Here is a 19,628-nt window from a genome sequence, read left to right as displayed (position 1 = left end):
GAAGGCGTGGACACATTTTCATCATTAACCCCATTCACTCTATACACACACTCACACACACACACACACACACACACACACACACACACACACACAATTATCATTACTGGGACAGTTCAGTGGAGCAGTGGGTCAGTGCTCAGCTGCTTGAGACAGAATTAGAGTGGCAAACAGCTGAGCTTCTCTGGGGTGCTATCATGTGACCTATCCCACCCACAGGGCAAAAGGGACCCACGTTTAGAGTTACCATGTCCAATTTCCAGCATAGGCGTCATGTGCATGTGTAGTTAAATGTGCCTTCATGTGTGTTATATCTGTTCGAGTAGTTAAGTCATGAGTGGAATTTCTATCCTCTGTCTCTGCCAGTAAACTTGCTTTCCAACCTGCTGATAGCCGCACCTTTCTGTCCTCCTGACGTTAGCACACACTCTGCCCTTTGTCCCTCCGCCTGTCTCAGTGACCTGCTCAGGGCCGCACAGCTACATTTAGGTGTTCCTGACGTAACAGGAGACCACATCTGGGGCGCTTTGCCTCGACAGTGAGAATGTATCAAACAGCCAACCTTATCTCTGATGAAAAGAAAAGCCCCCGCAGCACATTTGGGATTGTTTAGATGTATTGTTTCCTCGCCTGCAAAATCACAGCGTGGCTTTTTTTTTTTTCAGTGTCTGTCAGCAAAGCAGGTAAGGGGGTAAAAAAGCTGAGCGCTGCACTAGCCATTACTCCTCACCTGATGAAAGGTCTTGTAACAAGCCTCCGCCTCCACTGCCATTATTGGAAACAATCATGGTACTAACAGATTATAGTCCACTTATGGCTCACAAGTACTCTATCTTCATAAATCAAAAGGATTGCTATCAACAGCCTCTTTTACACTGCCTGCTCAGAAACGGGCAGCAATATCCTCCTTCTGTATAAAAGGTACAATTGCGTAATGGGGGACAGAGTTGTCTTGACTTTGAGTTGGCAATGGAGGTAATAACAGCGCCAAAGCTGTTGCCCTTTTTACGCAGAGATCGCACTTTAGGGGCGCCACTAAATCCCTTCTATATGGCGTTTTTGCATTTGTATATAAAACCAAATGACAGCAGCATTATGCCACTCCAGTGTGTGATTTTAAATAGCATCCGGTATTGTGGAAACAAATGAGGCGTGACAGGCATGATGTTAACACAACAGCGTCAGCATCTCATGTGTCAGATAACATATGATTGTTGTTAAACACTAACAATGGGATTAACATGGGGATTACACTCATTTACTGTACCTGTCATATGGCATCTGATCTCTTCCTCTGCTCAGAGGGTAAGGAGGACATGAATTCCATTGTTTTCCCAATTTGTAGTTGTTACAGCTGATGTTCTTCGTTGAGTTAGCTGCTAACTGCTTCTAGCTGATTTGTAAATCCATTGTTGGTCTCACACATAACATGCCTTCAAAACATCACACCTGTGCCACCCATGATCCCATCCTGCCAGCTGATCCGTTTTCACAGGTTTCTGTGCTGTTATTACCTAGCGTGGCGAGACAACTCTGTCCCCAATTCCGAAGCTGTACATTATGTATAGAATGGCAAGGCAGTATAACGGCACAACATCCCCCCCTTGAACAGGCAGTGTAAAAGTGGCTAGTGTCTGTGTAAATGGGGCAACCAGCAGGATAGGACCATTGTGGGATGTTTTGACAATGTATTATGTGTGTGACCCATGGCAGGAGATTTAAAAAGCAGTTATTAACAATAAGCAGCTATCTCAAAGAAGAGGAATATCAGCCGTAAATGTCCACAATTTGAGAAAAAAAAAAAGGTCAGGGAGCTCCTTATCCTCAGAGCTGAGGATGAGATCAGCCACCACATATTTGGCCATTGTTATTGTCTATAAAGTGCTGCTGAGGCATATACTGTCACACTAAAGGCAGATGCTGCTGTGGTAAACGTCACACCTGTCATGCCACTTTTGCTTCCGCAATGCTGACATGCTGTCTAAAATCACACACTGGAGTTGCATGATGCCACTGTTGTGTGTATAAAGAAAGGACTTAGTAGCAGCCCTGTAGCACAATCTCTGTGTAAAAAGGGCTTACCACTTTTACCGACGCTTACCGACTGTTTATTATTTGGTCTTAGAAAATTAAATTACAAAGGAAAGGTATAGTTTGAGCTGTGAATGACCGCCCTCTGAAACACGGCTCACACATGTCAACCATGTGGCCGTATGTGTGTGTGTTTGGAATAGGGCCCAAAGCAAAAGGAGTGTGTCCTGCAGGGCCTTGAGTGTTTACAGCAGAGAAACATGAGGAGCGGACTAGCTTGTCCCGCCTCCTCCATAACTCTAAATGCAGAACCACAGCTGTGTTTCTATGCATGAGGGACTGGGGAGCAAAATAGGGACAAGAGGGAAAGAGTTAAATAAGTTCTTGCAAAGAAAATAATATAAAAGCAGTGTGAGTTTATATTAGAATATTAGACACTGATACATTTCAGGTGAAGAAAATTTTAACCATTTTGTTGGTCAAAGGTTTGAGGCCAATGTGGAGGTCATCTGCTGCATCCATACATGCGCAGGCTAGTGTGTATGTGGGGTGGTACCGCAGGAATTAGGTAGTATTGACATGGTTGTTTCAACTCCACCCTCCCAACACCGCTAAGATCAATGTACCAGATCAATAGAAGTCATTGACAATAACTGAACTTCCCATGTGGTCAGCGAAGGAGAAAATTCACTATTTTTCAGTGGCGTGTGATGCTCATTCATCAAACCGAAGGTCTACAATCAAAAAACTTGCAGTGCACACACTTGCAAATTAGATCACACACAAAAATCCATGCACACACACAGCAGCAAGGGGAAACGGGCTCTTCTCTGACACTGCATGATTGGTCACTTTTTCCCTCTCTCTCCCTTCCTGCTGAAATAGTTTTAACAAAAGAGAGGGAGAAGGAGGAGGGGGAGGGGTGGCGTAGTTGGGGGAGGGGATGTATGTGCTGCTCTGTTGTCACTGGGCGAGGGAGAGAGGGGGGAGGGAGAAGGGAGCTGGAGGGCGAGCGAGGGAGTGTAGGAGAGAAGGATAGGGTCCCACAAGAGAGAACAAGCCTCACACACACAAATACACATTCACATCGGCTACCCAGTTGTACTTTTTGGAATAGTGGATTACTTTTCAAACTGACGCATTCATCGAGCACATCCAGGCATGATCAGGTCAGTACTCACTTGTTGGAATAGATTTTGCCTTAATCTCCTTTCAGCAGAAATGACAATGTTTCTGCTGCTTCTTGCACATTCCTGTCATTTTCAGTGCTCTATATTGTCTCTTTTTGTGTAATATGCCCTCTTTTACTTGCTGGTGACTCAACTGTGCATGCTATAGTTTCGTTAAACATGTGTGTGACATTCTCACTAGTTTGTCCTCTGTATGTCAAATAAGATTACATGTCCATGCACTCTCCTGTTCCACCCTCATTCTTCATTTTTTCCCCCCTCTTGTATTCCATGTTAGAAGTGATAGTTTCCTGCTCTGCAGTGTACAAAATTTCTTTCTGCTGTTGTGGTTTGTAGTGTTTGCGTTCAAAGAATTAGAAACTTGTGTGCGCTGGCCGTGTGGTTTCGTGGTCAGAGGGTAAAAGCCCCCTCTCTGTCAAGATTTAGCGTTCAAAGTCTGTCTTGTTCGGTCGCTCACACACGTGCAAGCACATAAACAGACTGAAAAAAAAAACTGCAGAAAACAAAAGTGAGTGCATGACAAACTTATTTCAAGTCAGTATCAGTTCCTGCTTTTCAAGTATATCCTAAAAGTTATTTTCACAGTATTTTTAATAGGACTAACTTAACAAGCAAGTAAATAAGGGCACTTTTTAATTATTTGTATTTTACAAAGTTGTTGATTTCTTAAAAAAAATCTCTGCAATTTGGGTTGCTGTGATCAAAACAAACCCTCTCGTCTTCTTCACTGCATCTTATGGTTCTGACACTGGCATCTGTGTGCTCTTCAGGTGGCAGCGTGTCGGAGCGGAGTTGAACTGTGAAATGAACCATGGAGGGGTCCGGGAGGCCAGTCACTAGCCGAGCCAACAGCCGCACAACCACTACCAACAGCAGCAGCAGCAGGAGAAGCAGCAGCCCGGGGAGGCCCCGCAGCATGCAGCTGGGCCCCCAATAGCACCAAGTGGACCCGGTCCTCTCCTCTTCACCTGGGGCCAGGGCTGCAGAATGCTCAGTCCTGTCACCCCATACAGTATGTCTCCACTTCTTTTATTTCTTTTTAAATATATGTACTTAGGGTTAACCCATCATTGGTCAGGTCCCATGCTGGCTCTGTACAATGTGACCCAGATTGGTCTGAGTCTGTTTTTCTGTACAGCTTCTTCTTCTGGCTCCTCTTTTGTCCATCTCCTGTGGCTCAGCAGAGGGAGGCGAGGGGCTGGGGGGGGGGGGTCTCTGAGAAGTCATTTTGAGAAGGCAGATATGCTAATGGCTTTAACAGCTGAGTCTCCGGGCTTTGCATTGAGGAATTTCACAAAAAGCGTTCGGTCGATGTTTTTTCAGCCCCTCCATGTGAATAAAGTATAGTAGCAATTTGTTTAGACAGATGGCAGCTAAAGCCCCACTGTCTAAGGAGCAGCATGAACATAGTCAAGCAGCTGACTGTATACAGAGCTGGTCTTAAAGTATTTAAAGTACATTAAATGATGGTTATAATTATTTTTAAACAATGATAGTGCCATTACACATGGGGACCCCCTTGCTGTATGTTTATTTAAGGTAGAAATAGCCTTTTCAATATTTAAACCATGATGATGGTGTTCAACTTGGTAACATTTTTTCCCAGTGTTATCAGAGTGGATTGATATATTTTCCATTTGCAACATAAAAGCTGATTAAATCCCACAAACCTCTGTGACACATCACATCACAGGCCTCACTTGCATATGTGCTAATCACGAGAGGTTGCTATCCATGCTGATGAATATGCTTATATTGATTGACTGGGTTATTGATTAGGCCAAGCTTTAACAGGATTACATCGCTAACCTGATTGGAATAATGCAACAGGGATTTACTACGAGGTTTTTTATATTCTAAAGAGCTATGCACAGAGATTTAAAAAAAAAAAAAAAAAGCGGAAAACTGCTAAGGAGAAGGAAGGAGTTTTCTGAGCTGACAGTTTCTAGTAACGTACATGTGTCACATTCCACCCTCAAAACGACTCACAGTGTCATGTTAGATTTCTTCGCACAGACACTTCGACGACACACAATCCTATGGTGGCTTTTTTTTCTTTAACAACTACAAATTTCATAATCAATTCTTGTCCATTTGCACAGATACACACACAAACAAGTAAATATACAATCACTCACACCTCATTATGAACCCTGTCCATACTAATTATTAGAGGTTTTAGCCCTTTTTAGCTGCCAGTTACTAGGGTGAAGCGATTCTGTGAATGAAAGCCAGATCGTTAGTAAGCTAGTGTCACCAGCTCCTCATTAGTCCTGAATAGAAAGGCAAATAAACATCAGCCTCCATTCACACACACACACACACACACATTATCCCTCCATCATGAAAGCTTGTTAAGGCAAATTGCAGCACACCTTCAATTCTCATTAGCTGTTAAAAGTAAAGGACCTGTGCTGGTGCTAGTGGTGGTAAAATGACAGAGAAAGAGCAAAGTGAAGGGCAGATGGAGGGGACGAGAGGACGGACTGGTCAGCTGCAGCCTGATATATGAGTGGACACAATAAGCAAAGAGGGGCCAGGCCAGCCTCTGCCACATGTGTGTGTGAGCTAAAGGAGTGGGGGAGGGGGAAACTGACCACACAGGCTCGGACACACGGGCCTGTCTTTACTACTGCACGAAGAGAAGGAGGGAGGCCTGACAGAGTAAAGACTTGGGGGCAAAATCAGAGTCAAGGGAAAGTAAATAACATAAAATAGGCAGAAAAGGAACTAGTTTTTCAGTAGTGCTCTGAGATAAATCTATGTGATTGATTGTGTCTAAGTGAGAAGAGCCACATTCTTGAGTTAAATTGTTACATGATTTGTCGTAAGAAACGAACTGTAGGTTAGAGATGTGTAAAAGCTGAATCAGATATGGTACAGTAGTTGATTGGCTGACAGCAGTGTGGCCTGGTGGACTGTGCAGGCCTGGAGTAAAAGGGGGAAGGGGAATAGAGGAGGGAGAGGGAGGGTTTTCTTCCTCAGCAGATCCTCCTGCACGCTGGCTGCAGCGTCTCACACTATGGTCATTCTTACATAACAATCTAGCCTTCATGTTTGCAAGGAGGGCAAAGAGCCGTGTGGTGTGGGTAGTCCATTGTCCATTGCCACATGCTTGATGACTATTCATATGCCATTCCCCCTCTCATGTGCTCTGTATTGATCTTACAAGCAGTGGTGTGAATTAACCCGAATGCAAACAGCTGATCGGGTCATTTATCAGCACTGTAAGTAAGCATGTTCTTTCCCTCCCTGCTTCCTTCAGCCTGAGAGTGGACAGTGCGTGTTGAGCGTATGGAGAGGATATGTGCTTTGTAAATAGATCTCAGGTTGGATTCCTGAAATTCCAGCCGCCTGACTCATCCGATAGATGACCAAGGAGCTCCTCTGCCTGTTGGCCAGCTGAGGCTAAACACTAAAAAAAACACAATATAGCAAGTTTGCCTCTGTGTGCATCTTGGTGTGTGTATTTTCAGAGAGTCTGTCCATCCTCAGGAAATGTAAGGCTTTTGTTTATTGTGAGTGGACTAAAGAGCCCTAACAGAGGACCTTTCAGATCCAAAAAGATTTTTGTTTCCACTCCACATCTTGCTGCACTAGCAAGCCGCCCTCTGATGCCTCGCAACCCCCAAATCCCCATTCCAGTCTGCCCCTTCCCCCAAGCGTACTTTCATCTAATTAACCCCTAATTACTCATACTGACCATGCAGTGGACCACGAGTCGAGCTTGCCTCCACTGACGTGCAGAAAGCAACCATGACTTGCATTATTGTGCTTCCTTTAAGAGATTTGGTGATGTTGTTACATATCGATGACAACACTTATCAATAAGTAATGGTTAGAGCACTGAAACCGGTTTTAGTTGGGGTTGTTGACAGCCGGTAAGAGAACTGGGAGAGTCATTTCATCTATTTATTGGCTGAATCAAGCTCCTACCTACAAGCCCTCTACTCTCTCTCTGCTTTTGTTTGTACATGCACTGCATATTTTGTTGTTTAGTGAACCCTAATGCCATGTAACATCCATGTGTAAAGGTCTTGATGAGGAGAGATGAGAAAGAGTTTCCACAATGCTGTAATTTTACCTCGCTTTATGCTCTGGGTAGATCAAAGGAGACTAATGTGCTTGTGCTGGGCCGATTAATTACGCGCACACTTAAAGCAGATTTGAGTGTGTGTGCCATGGCCGCTACACTGTCGGTGACTGTGGCATTTTTTTGGTTCACAGAGGATTTCGATGCAGCTTCTAACCACATGTATATAGCTACATGGTGTACATGGTAGTACATAGTGTCTGCAGGATTGCTCTGCTTGGGATATTTCCCTCCAACTTGCTTGATCCCCTCCTGCCCCAACACGTTCAGAGCTCCCACAGGCTATCTCCTGGTCTGATGTAATCTCGCTCCTTTTAATAATGCTACACAAATTGGTTATTTTTCATAAAGAAATGCCATTTTGAGGCTGAAGCATTCTCTGAAGTTCAACTGTTATGTAAGAGAAGAAACTGAAGTTAGGGTAAACATAACTGTTTGGATTCAGAACAATGCCTAACAGCAACAGTAGTCTACAGTGACTCACCAACCTTGTTACTCACGCACGCATAACTAGGGTTGATATGATATGAGGTTTCCACGGTACAAAGCAGTCAAAGAAAATAACATGGTTTCATGGTCTTACAGAATTATTAATATTATCAGTTACAAGGATCTTTTAATGAACTAAAACAGAAGGCTTTTTAGATGAGAACATTTACACGGTATCACAACCGTCCATTTTGTACCACAGTATACCTTGAAACCAGCATATTGCTGCAACCCTAATCATAACAGAATTTGGAGTATCTGAGCCATTGCAGGCAGCTAGCAGGCAAGAGGTGGCTGCTCAGATTATCATTCAGATTTATTGCTGAGCGAAAAGTTTCTTCCTTAAGTTATCAGCTTCTAGTTACAATTATCTCCTTAAACATGTCACCTGAGATAGGTGTCCAAGTTGTCTGCGGAGGTACAGTATAAATAATATGTCTACATTCAGACCAACATTACTAATGTGTCAAAAAACACAGCAGGCAAGAAAATTCAGGATGCACCATGCTGTTGATATACACTGCTTCTTGCAAAAATCACAACTGTCATCTGAGCATGGAGCATTACACAAGCAGTACAACCATATTTGATGAAGACATTTCAGTATGTTTGAAACATTGAACATTGAATTCGGGTACCACAGTACCAATACCCTTAAAGTGATACTGATACCACAAGAGTACTACTATCACATTTTATGCATTTCTTATTATCAGACACCACAGGCATGTAGCATAGCCATACTTTAAACATTTTCGTTAAATAAAATAAATTGACTGGTGAAGTTTTGATACTTCTTGGTACTGTGTTATAACGGCCAATACCTCAGTATAGAAATGTTGTGTGAAAACGTCCATGGATGTTTTGATGGCTTTCTTCTGTATTAACATGTCACCATTGGGCATTCAGTACAATGTATGTTGCACTGTTACAGTGGCGTTTGACTATAGTGTGTCTCTAAATTCAAGGTCACTTAACATTAAAAGTGACACTGTTGAATCAGCTCTGTAAATGCTTAGAGCCTACACAAATTTATAAACAATATGACGTAGACACACATAGGAACTGTATAGTGACAGCACAACATATATAATACGTAAACATTTTTTTAAGTTCATAAATCAACTGGTCTAATTGATTTCAACATTCTCTCATGTTCTTGTTTCAATAGTTTCTCACTCCTGAAAGCTTTCGCTTCATCTGATGTGTCCAGTAGCTAAACTACAGCAGGACAAAGAGGCAACACTTGTGGTGGTCGACACTGTGGTAATCACAATGATTAAGGAAAGCTGTCATAGTAGCAAGCCGGCTTAGCACTCATCTTGTCTCTTGTTAAGCCAAGCATGGCCAAGAATGGCGAGGTGTATCCAAGCCTCTAGCCAACATGATGTGCAAGATTAGGGTTAGGGGGTCCCTCACCCATCCCTCCCAATACCCAGACCCCTCTCCCTAATATCCTCACTCCCACACAGATGTCCGATGCTACAGCCCTACATAGTACAAGGTTTTAATCTGTCAAAGGAAATCACGTTTCATCTTCCTACCAAGTAGCCATGGTTAAAAAATAACTGCAACCATCTTACTGAGTACAAAGAGTGAAATTTTGAAGGAACTTAAGCTACAAGAAATATTATGTTAATGTAACTGAATGCATAATATTGGCATTTTCTTTTCTCTGTTCTTCTTTTGTTTGTTTTCATTAAAATGAAATCCTGTGATTATCATTCATTTAAAGACATTTCCCAAGACCGGTTGGATGCTCCAACTCTATGTTTCTGTCAAATGTGTTACAGATGTGGCTGCCATTCGTACTTTTTTTTTTTTCCAGAAATGACAGGCACAATTTTCATAAAAATGTATGTAAGAACACCTTCAAACATTTATAGGAACTTATTTCAGCAGTACCAGTAGCTGCATTGTCAGAATTGCTAGCTGCACTGGCAAAGCAGGTGTTGTCAAAGTCTGTTCCCTCATTGAATAATGTTTTCCTCCTGTTAAAATGAGTTAGCACTGCCCTCATTAGTTAAACAAAGGAAAAGGTTTGGTTTAGATTTAGTAACATGGAAAACACATTCATGGGGAAACCATCTTCGATACAACACCTGCATGCCGTTTGCCGTGGATCATCAAGTGCAGTAAAACACACAGTGCTTAAGCATTGTTAATGGTCACGAGAGTGAGAGTTCTTGTTCATAAGTTTCAAAGGAATATGTTCAGATCATTTCCCAAAAATATGATCATGTTCAGTGAACGCACATGAACTACACTGAATATTGGTAAGTTGATAGAGATCAACGTTGTTTATGTAGGGACACTAACAAACTGTAGTCTCAACTGGTGCTTTATTATAATTATAGATATTATTAAGTAGATCTAGTGTAAAATGGCATGTGCCTACAGAAAGAAATAAACCATTTTTCTTTCAAAAATAAAGAAATAGGTGGAAATTTGACAGTGGAATGACTACTAGCTTTAAAGCAGAAGTCACTACAGCGTTGAAACAGTTTTAGTTTATAGCTTCATATTTGTCACAGCCTACTCAAAATCTCAAAAAAAAAAATAATAATTTTGAGTTGCACAATATTGATGCATTGCCTTGGAATAAAGCCTTCCAAAGTTACAGGCTTACAGCTAACATAAGGAGTAAGCTCAGCAGTGGTGATGCCTCTTTAATTCTTGTCCACGACTGTCAGATTGTGACAGAGCACCAACAGTCCCATAAGCTTTGTGTGCTTTAATCCTTCTTTAGTCTGGTTTCCTCAGGCTGGTCCTTAACCCATCCAGACCCTCCAGTTTTCACATTCCTCTGCTTCATTTTGATGAAAATTCCAGACACATTAGATTACTGCGCTCTAATACGTCTTGGATAGATTATATACCATCGGGTGAAGATGGGGTGACACGAGTAGATTGAAGGCGAAGCAGAATGATTGGCTCATGTCGGCATTCAGTATGGTACAGTGAGTATCAGCTTGATGACCCTGTATGTGTGTGTACATATGCATGACACCAGGATTGGAATGAGTGTTTTAACGCTGCAACAAGGTCACAGATTTATTCCACCTCATAGTTTTTGATTCTTCGTATACTGATGGACTTTACATCATAGATTAATGTTCTGTAATTTTGCAAGATGTTTGTATTTATTTAAGTGTTTTAATGAAATTAATATGTATTAAGCATCTGGCTGAAGTCTGCAAAGAGCTGCAGACAGATTCTCAGTGGGATCAGCAGAACAAACAAACTTTTCAAATACAGGGAGGAATGCACTGTAGCTTCAGAAAAAACTGTGCACTGTTAAGTTGTTAAAAGATATTTTTTTATTTACAAAACGTACTTACTTCTTGGACTTATGCGGGCAAAATGCCACAAAACCTTTCACTAATTTCACTGGTGTCCTTAAATTCAGATGTCGGATAAAATCATTGAGGTCTTACTAGAGTTGTGGTGCACCCCTGTGATCTTGATTGTTTGGGGGTTAAGTGGTTATTAAATGTAGTCTGCACTGTCTTAAATCGGTTTTCTCATCTTGACGTTCTGATAAATCAAAAATGTTTAATATTAACAAAAGTTTTCAATTTTGGCTCACGAAAATTGTGAAGTTCAATAACTTTAGAACATTATCAACAACCGATAGGTACGCTTTCTCCAGCACAAAACAAAGCACCAAACAGGGAAAACAGTAAACACGGAGGAGCTATCTTCATAAATGAATATAAATCCTCTATGAAAACTTATAAACAATACAATCGTATGTATCATATGATTAAAGCGAGAATACTTCAACTGAAACGTGCGGTTAGCTTGTAGACTTACAGTAAACTTTCCAGTAGCTTACGTTAGCTTGCAAGTAGCCCCTTTGGATATAGTGGTTAGCTAGCTAGCTTTAGCATATAGCACACTCAATGGGAATTCCAAGGGCTTCAAATTTGTGAATCCTAGGATAGTGGAGGAATGACCTGCTTTAGTCTTCCTATGGGTGGCTAGTACTTGTCTGGATTAGTTGGGTTTAGGCAAGAGAAGTGGACTAGTTTGGGATAGCAAAAAAATGTCAGGGTAAGCCAATCAGAGCCAGAGTAAGCCAGAGCAAAGTAGTCCATTTCTTTGCCATCCAAGGATTCGCATATTCGCTCGAGGGCTGCAGTTTTTTCTCTCGACTTTTTCCACTGTCCAAGCTTTCAATTTTGCGTATAGTGATCCTGCAAGATACCCAGTCTTTGCAAACTCTTACAGTCAGTGATTATAAACTCTGGCATGTGATTCTTACTCTTTAGATCTAAGAGGCTGTCAGACTTAAGTCTTTTAAAATAATTTAAATCCATCAGCGTATGGTAGGCATTACAGTGTTACCCTTAGATACACTAAGGTGGCAGAGAAGATGATGTTCATCTTGTCATCACAATATCCAAAGCTGAATGCGTACACTTTAGCTAAAACTGGGGAGGTAACAAAGAAGAGCTATTTGAAAGGGTTTTTCAGCTGGATGCCTGGAATAAGGTCTGTTGTTAACACAAGCTGAAGGGACTTTCACAATTTGTCCTTCAACATAAAATATGTCAGTAAATACCCCACTCATCAACTCTGAAGCTTTTAGCTGTCTTAAAAAAGGTGGTTGCTAACAAGTGGCTAAATGAAACAATAGAGCATTATCTGGTCAAACTGCGCCAGATGCGGCTTTACAGCTTGTTTTGGTGGGAATGTCAAGCAACCGTAGTATAGCCCAAAAATAGCCTTTTTACATCTGGCCATTGTATTTAGGCTTCAAAAGTCATAAAAGTGGTGTTTATTTGTGAAGATTATCTTGCTGGACAAAACATGTATCAAGAACATTTGCTCACGGCAGAGCTTTTTTTCTGCAATAATCTATAGTCCAATGGAAAAATCCCATGTGCTTTTTGATAAGGGAAATTAGGGCTACATGTTCACTGGCAGGAAATACTCAATCAAGTTTTTTCACAATTTTGTCCCAAAGAGCTTTATAGCCTGCTCAGTAAATACACACCCTATTATTGTAGACTCTTAATTCAGAGGAAGAAAGCTGTGTCAGTACAGACAAAAAAGCCTCAACAATTCCAGAAAATGTAAAGAGATAATGGCTTCCTCTGAAGATACTATGATGGCTTTTTCCTTGTGAACATTTAGTTTACTTATTTGAGTTTTTCAGAAGGGCTTTTTGTGGGCTCTGATATTGACATGAATGACTGAACCTTTTGGCTCTGTACTAAAAAATGTTAATAACAGTCGCTTCATAGCAGGCACTGTGGTTAAGGGTTAGGGGGCTTAGAGGCTCCCTAACCCTGTGCCCAGTAGACCCATCCAATAATCCAGCCTTGATCTGTAGATTACTGTGAAATACAATGATTCAACACCCTCTGTTCGGGGTTAAGTATTTTCCTGGGTCATAATATATAGTGATTTTACTTCTAAATGACAAAAGTATCTCACATCTTCCTTACTTTTGAGTTTTTTTGTGGCAATATGTTTGCTCAGGTATAAATGTATGTTGTTGGGAGTATAAGCCGTTTTTCCGCCCTGTGCCAATTATGTTTTTGTGCCCGAGATGAGCACCGTGACCAGTCAGAATTCCCAGAAGAATAGGGATTTCCCCGATGCAGGGTGGAGCTTGTGCTGGTCGAGAGCGCTGCGATCCCTGGATTGGATGAGTGGGATTATTGGGCTGAAGGCTCATTTAATTTAGGGATCAACATGTGGCCCGTTTGAGGCCCATCTGGTGGTCTTCGTGGACATGTGACACAACCTGACATAATCCACAGTTTCAGACCAGACATGTGAGTAAGTGCGCATATAAACAACTACCAATGCTACTATTATTCCCTGCTTTTTTACATTTTTCTTTATAAAGTCATAGTCAGGGTCGATTCATTACGTTGACAACCTGGATGGAGAGGGGCTAGAATAGAGTTTAAAAAGCGGGTTACCTGAACAACCAATTTTGATTATTCTCATTTTTCAAACACAACTACCAGACATTTTCTGTGTCCAACCTCTCCAAAGGAAGAATTCACTGTTTTCCTTTGTTCCATAGACTCGTAAATTGAACATCTTTTGGTTTCAGAAAGTTATGAGAGGTTTTAATGAGCCTTTTCTACTGTTTTCTTACCTTTTGTTTATCAAAAATTATTTATCAGTAAGTCAAAAGAAAAACTGGCAGATTTATCAACGACAAAAGTAATTGTTAGTCACAACCCTATCCTGAAAAACTAAGCCAGACCATCACAGTACACTTCCCATGATTGCAAGACGATTATCTATGGTGTACATACTGTTATCTGTCAAACTGAAGAGAAAAACATTCCTCAAAATCGGAACAAAAAGAAAAGAAACAATTAATGAATATACCTCATTTACTTAAAAGCTATGATGATGGTGTGTTAAAAACTGCAGAGTCTGATCCATAGAAGGCACATGACCAGAAATCCAAACACAAAAGATAAATTTATACCCAAATATTGCAAAAGAATGCACCACGATTTTGGTGCCAATTTATTGATAACATATGAGGCACTAACTTTTTTCTCTGTCCAGTGCTGTTGTAGGGAAGCCTCAGGCCTGGGGTCAGGACAGTTTAATAATACTCTGCAATGCCTGGAATGTCAGCCTAATGCCAGTTCAAAAAGACAAGCCAATCAAAGCCCATGACCGCTAAACCAGCGGATTACTATGTTTGTGTAAATGTGCATGTATAATCACACATGGCACATGAAAATCTGACTTTTTGGACTGCTTTATCAATCAGTGTACTTGTAACTGAAAAGATGAAAGATGTACTGGTCTATACTGCAGTATGATGAACAACTACTGTGACCCCCCCCCCCCCTCCTCGGCCCTCCTTGTCACTCCCCCCACCCTCTATCCCCCCTTTTCAGCAGACCCCTGAGGTTTGGGCCGAATTAGATCACACGCTCGGTGGGGGTGGCTCTGTGGACTAAGAGAGTCACTGAGACAACAATGGCCCTAATGTGAGAGAGGCAAAGGCAGCGGGCAGCTCGCAGGCCGATAGAGGCTTATCGCCGTGGAGACCAGGCTGGGGGCTATGTTGCCGGCTTCACATAAAGATTAGAACAGTTGTCCCCTGCCTGGATGAAACTGTGTAGAAGAGCACAGGCTAAGCATTGACATGATTCTGGAAAAGGGTCAGTGAGCTGATGTGATTATGAGGGTGGATATTCATGAAGCCAGGCTCTAGCTTGCTTGTGAGTTTTGGAAGACAGCAGAAGTAACCACAAGGGATGCTCTTTTAAATCAGAGATTCAAATCATCAATCGGAGCCCCTCAGTTGACTAAGATTACTTCATGTCGAGCAGTCTTTATTTTCCTAGTTAGTGTGCTGTGCAGTGTACCTCTGGAGACATTTTGGTCTCCAGTGAATGCTCTACTTTCACACCACTCTTTGGTTCAAGCACTTGCACTGCGGACATGCAATTGGTGCCACTTAGGAGATACTTGGCACGGCGGGAGAAAGAGACTTCTCTTCTGTTTAGGAGTGGTGGGATTACAGCTCACAGCAAGTTAAGACGTTGCAGTCTCTTGCTTTTGTTTCATATCTAGTGTTGGCAAAAAATGTTGCCGTTGTTAGCACTGTTGGCTTGTTTTTATATTACATGGCTGCCACTGTCACACTGAACACCTGGCTGAGCCCGCTCACACTTCAATGCCAAATCAGATTTGGTTGACAAACACCTCAAATATCTGATCTGGACAAAATACTGCTTATAAGTACTGCTAATTTAAAACACATTTTAGCTGACACATCAATTTATGATTACGTGGACTAATCCAGCTTCTTGCTTCTGTCAGGTCTGTTGAAGATGCACTGGTCCCCGGAGCACGCTGCCCCCTTATCTCAGTGGCCTGAGCAGCACCTAGATGTCACCTCGACCACCTCACCGCCGTCGGCTCACAAACACGACCCCTACACTACAGCTGCTCGCCGCAGCTATGCCCCTGCAGGTTACCCTTGGGCCAGTGATGATATATCGGCCCTTACTGCGTCTTCTCTGCTCAAACGCTATGCTGAGAAGTACTCAGGCTTGGAGCTGTCCTATGAACGCCCTCCGACAGCCGCTTACTCAGAGCCTGGAACTTTTCTGAAAACTGAGTCTGAGCCGTGGGCTCTGGGTCAGGGCATGGAGTGTTACCCTGGACTGGAGGCATTAACTGGCACCAAGGTCGGCTCTGCATCCGTGGGCATCCCGGCCACAGGAAGTGTGACAGTGGTGAGCAGTAACTTGGCCTCTGAGGCAGGCTACAGTGGCGCTGGCTCCTGCAATGCCCCGTCATCTCAGGAATATCCTCCTTCCTACAACAGCACCTACCTGTCCTCAGGATACTGCCCTCAGCCCAGCGCAGCACTTCCCCCTGCCCCGCTACACTCTTTGCAGGCTGCACCCACTTTAGTGCCCAGCTACAGCGCCAGCACACCTGTCTACAATTACCCTCCAGGGTGCTACCCCCAAACCAGCCTGTCCTCTGGATACAGCCACCCCAGTGCCTCCTACCTTCCTCCTGGGATCAGTGCACCCACTCCTCTGGCCCCCAGGGCCACCATGGTGGGGGGCAGTTACAGTTACCCCTCTCACAGCCTTGGAGGGAGCTCCGAGGGAGGGGTGCCACTGAAACGTAAGGCCTTTGAGATGTCAGAGGAGGGACAGGAGGGAGCGGAGGTGGAGGGCTCACGCTACAGAAAGTATGGCAACGGCCATGGAAACAGTCATAGCAAAGGGCACGGCAACGGGCACGGCAATGGCTACGATATGAGCGGCTCGGCCTCAGACCCACAGGCCTACAAACCTGGAAAGCCCATGATGTCACCCCCTTATGGCGGGGCAGGGGACTACAGCCCACCGTCAGGCCTAGCAGGAGAGAGCGTGTCCGGGGAGCACAACTTTTCTCAGCAACAGAGAATGTCTATGAAGATACCTGCATCGCACACACGATCCGAGGACCCCACTGCAGGGCACTGACAACACTGGTCAGCATTTAAGAGGATTCTCTTGCTTTTTGAAACCAACCAGGGTTCTTAAACCAGACAGACTTGGGGGGAACAAAATTGGATTTGCCAATGAAAGGTTTCATTTCACAAGCAGACACATGAAGGCACAAGACTGGGACTTCTTGTGCATTTTTTTACATTTTTCATCATTCATGTTTTCCCAAAGATTCACTGGGGCCTTTTGCCCTGTAACATTGAGGTAAGTCTTAGGGGTTAAGGTTAAGGCATTCTCTACATAGATAGCGTTAAGACAGTCGTGTCTGTTTCTCTCAGGATCCTATTTATTTCCATTCTGCTACTGCGGCAGCAGCACTGCAACGTTGCTGTTTTAGAAGTTGGTGTAATTATTTTGTGGCCATTATGTATGCAAAAGGCCTTTGACTGCAATACGTTTTACCACATAAATCATTACCGACCAAAAAGTAAGGAGAGCAATAACTGAAATGGTGAGGTTGCCATACTACTTCAGCACAATCACTGCTACTTTACACAGCTGACTCCGAGGCTCGGTTTGTCACCTGGCCTCGAGAAATGAATGTTTCCCTGCTCATCCCTCGCTTTCCCCTGACCTTTACTCATTTTTTATTTGTTTTTCAGTTTCCTTAACCCCTTCTTGTCATGTACTTTATCTTATTATATCCTGGTGTCCTGTTTCTTGTTCTCAACCCTTTTTCATAGCTGAACAAGTTTTTATTTTTGTCCAGTTTATACAGAAGCTGCTTTTCGAATGATAACATAGTATCCATGAAGCCGCCCTCTAAATTTTTTTGATGTGAAGAACGAGTGGGGAAATAAGATTTTGTGTTCATTTAAAAAATGTATTTAGCATCCACACAATGACAGCATAAGTATATGCAGATCGTCTTCAAAGCGTGTTGTTTACTTGCAGATCTCTGCTGACCATAAAACAAACAGGTATATTTTCAAAAGAATCTGCAAATAGCAGTGCAACTTACACCTTTAACATTCAAACTTTAACAGGAAACAATCACTATACAAATCTCTAAAACAACCATGCTTAAGTTTGCATACTGCAAAAATTCACTCAGAGCAAACAGTTTGAAGGTGTTTAAGCTTGACTGTTATTCTGTTTGGATGCACTGCGCTGACTGAGAGGCATGTGGGTCTCATTGGAGGACAAATGCATCTGAGTGCCTCTAACAACTGCTCAACATTACATTCTTTATGAAGACCTACCTGCTTGTCTGCAATAGGATTTGCTTTTTTTATATATATATGCATTCTCTTTACTTTTGCCTCTCAAAAGGATGATTTATAGTCGTGTTATTGAATACTCAGGAAGATTATTGTTACCTCAGAATGATAAAATAAGAATGTATGTTATTACCTTAGGGTGTTTGTAGGGAGCTTTATGGAGCGAGAAGAAAACGGAGCCATGGCTTTTATTAAGAGAGAAACATACTCTGAACACTTCAGGGAAACAATGAACTTACAAGGCCTTTGATACTAAGTAGAAGATGCACATACACACACATGCATGCACACACAAACACACACAGACACACACACCATCCACATGGCTTGGTAGCTCTGGGAAAATTAAACTTGAGGTTTTTGTACCAAGGCCTGAAATGTTGAATGTAATTCAGATATTTTTTTTAAAAAGGACAATACATGCCATAATGTACATCAATGATGTTTTTAGATATATGAAACATATTTTCTTCATGTATAGATGTAATTCTCTTATAGGTTTTGGTGGAGAAATGAATGACATGTTAAGTGTTAGTGTAGTTAGCAGTGGGGAAAACGGTTTTTGTGGACAAACTGTCAAAACAAAGCACTCCTGATAAACAACTTTCTACATATCAAGACGTACACATGCTACAGTTTATGCTCTATAATAGTTTAATAATGTCTTAATAACATGTCCAATTTCCATTTTCCCATATCAGTATTTTAAAACTGTTGACACAGCGTCACCACTCAATCAGCTCATTCTGAGCTCTAACATGAACTGACGCTATGAAGAAGGGAGAAGTTAAACATTTACCAAGTACGTGCACTGTCAGAAAATATGTACAGTTACAAGTGTAAACCTTAAGTTTTTCGCCAAGTTGTAGCTTTGTTGCTCGGCTATGTGATCCCTTCATAAGTTGTGCCATACTGACATTTTAATAAAGTTAAACAAAGTCGATCTCTTGCCTAAAAGCATGCCCATACAGTGAATCCCCTTTAATAGTAAGATTTAGGCTGAAATGCAGCTTCAGATTTAGTCGGGAATTAAATGTGATTAAAAAGTATTTTAATTTGGAAATATAAACGTATTCATAAAATTGAGCGTACTCAGAATGTGGTTGAGTGTGGAAAAAACCTCACGCAAAGATTTAGCTTCAAAATATGCTGGAGGGGAAAAAAAACAAATTAATAAAAAGGTGTTTTGCAAATAATAATAATGTATTGTTACCCCCTGATTTTAAAAGTATTTAAGCGCTTAGCTACAACAATTAAATGCTCTTCAATGCCACACAAAGGATGTGCTTGATATAAACCTACACACTGAACAGCAGTGTTTGCTGTTTTTTTGGTGTCACTGATTCATTGAAGTAAATGAGAGTTAAATTTGTCCAACTGATGGAAAATGGCATTTCAGTGTTATCTCTGCAATTCAGTTGTACTTTTGTTGTATCTTGTACATTCTCTGTAACCATTTCTACCTCATTTTGAAGACATTGTACATGGAAATATTTATTTCATGTCATTTCACATGCCAGTTAAAGGAGCATCGTTTCTAATTCTTGACCTGTTATAGTCTACCTCACTAAAGACTGTTGTGTCATGGAAATGAAGA

The 19,628-nt window shown here is 42.0% G+C and overlaps 1 protein-coding gene across 1 annotated transcript; it reads left to right on the top strand.

Annotated features, from left to right (window-relative positions):
• The first annotated feature begins 3,081 nt into the window (after positions 1-3,081).
• On the top strand, positions 3,082-19,628 carry LOC121952925 (fidgetin-like). Its single transcript, XM_042499811.1, has 3 exons — positions 3,082-3,200; positions 3,992-4,233; positions 15,622-19,628. Exons 2-3 carry the CDS (start codon positions 4,209-4,211, stop codon positions 16,785-16,787), a joined length of 1,191 nt encoding a protein of 396 aa, XP_042355745.1. The 5' UTR covers positions 3,082-3,200; positions 3,992-4,208; the 3' UTR covers positions 16,788-19,628.

Source organism: Plectropomus leopardus, chromosome 2 (assembly GCF_008729295.1).
Source record: "Plectropomus leopardus isolate mb chromosome 2, YSFRI_Pleo_2.0, whole genome shotgun sequence".
In the NCBI taxonomy this organism is placed as follows: Eukaryota; Metazoa; Chordata; class Actinopteri; order Perciformes; family Serranidae; genus Plectropomus; species Plectropomus leopardus.
This window is presented reverse-complemented; position numbering and strand designations above follow the sequence as displayed.

Excerpts from the sequence above, each read along its gene's own strand:
- LOC121952925 (XM_042499811.1), top strand. The coding sequence starts at position 4,209 with ATGCTCAGTCCTGTCACCCCATACA. Across the intron at positions 4,234-15,621 it reads CAGTCCTGTCACCCCATACA|GTCTGTTGAAGATGCACTGG; the intron begins GTATGTCTCCAC and ends TGCTTCTGTCAG.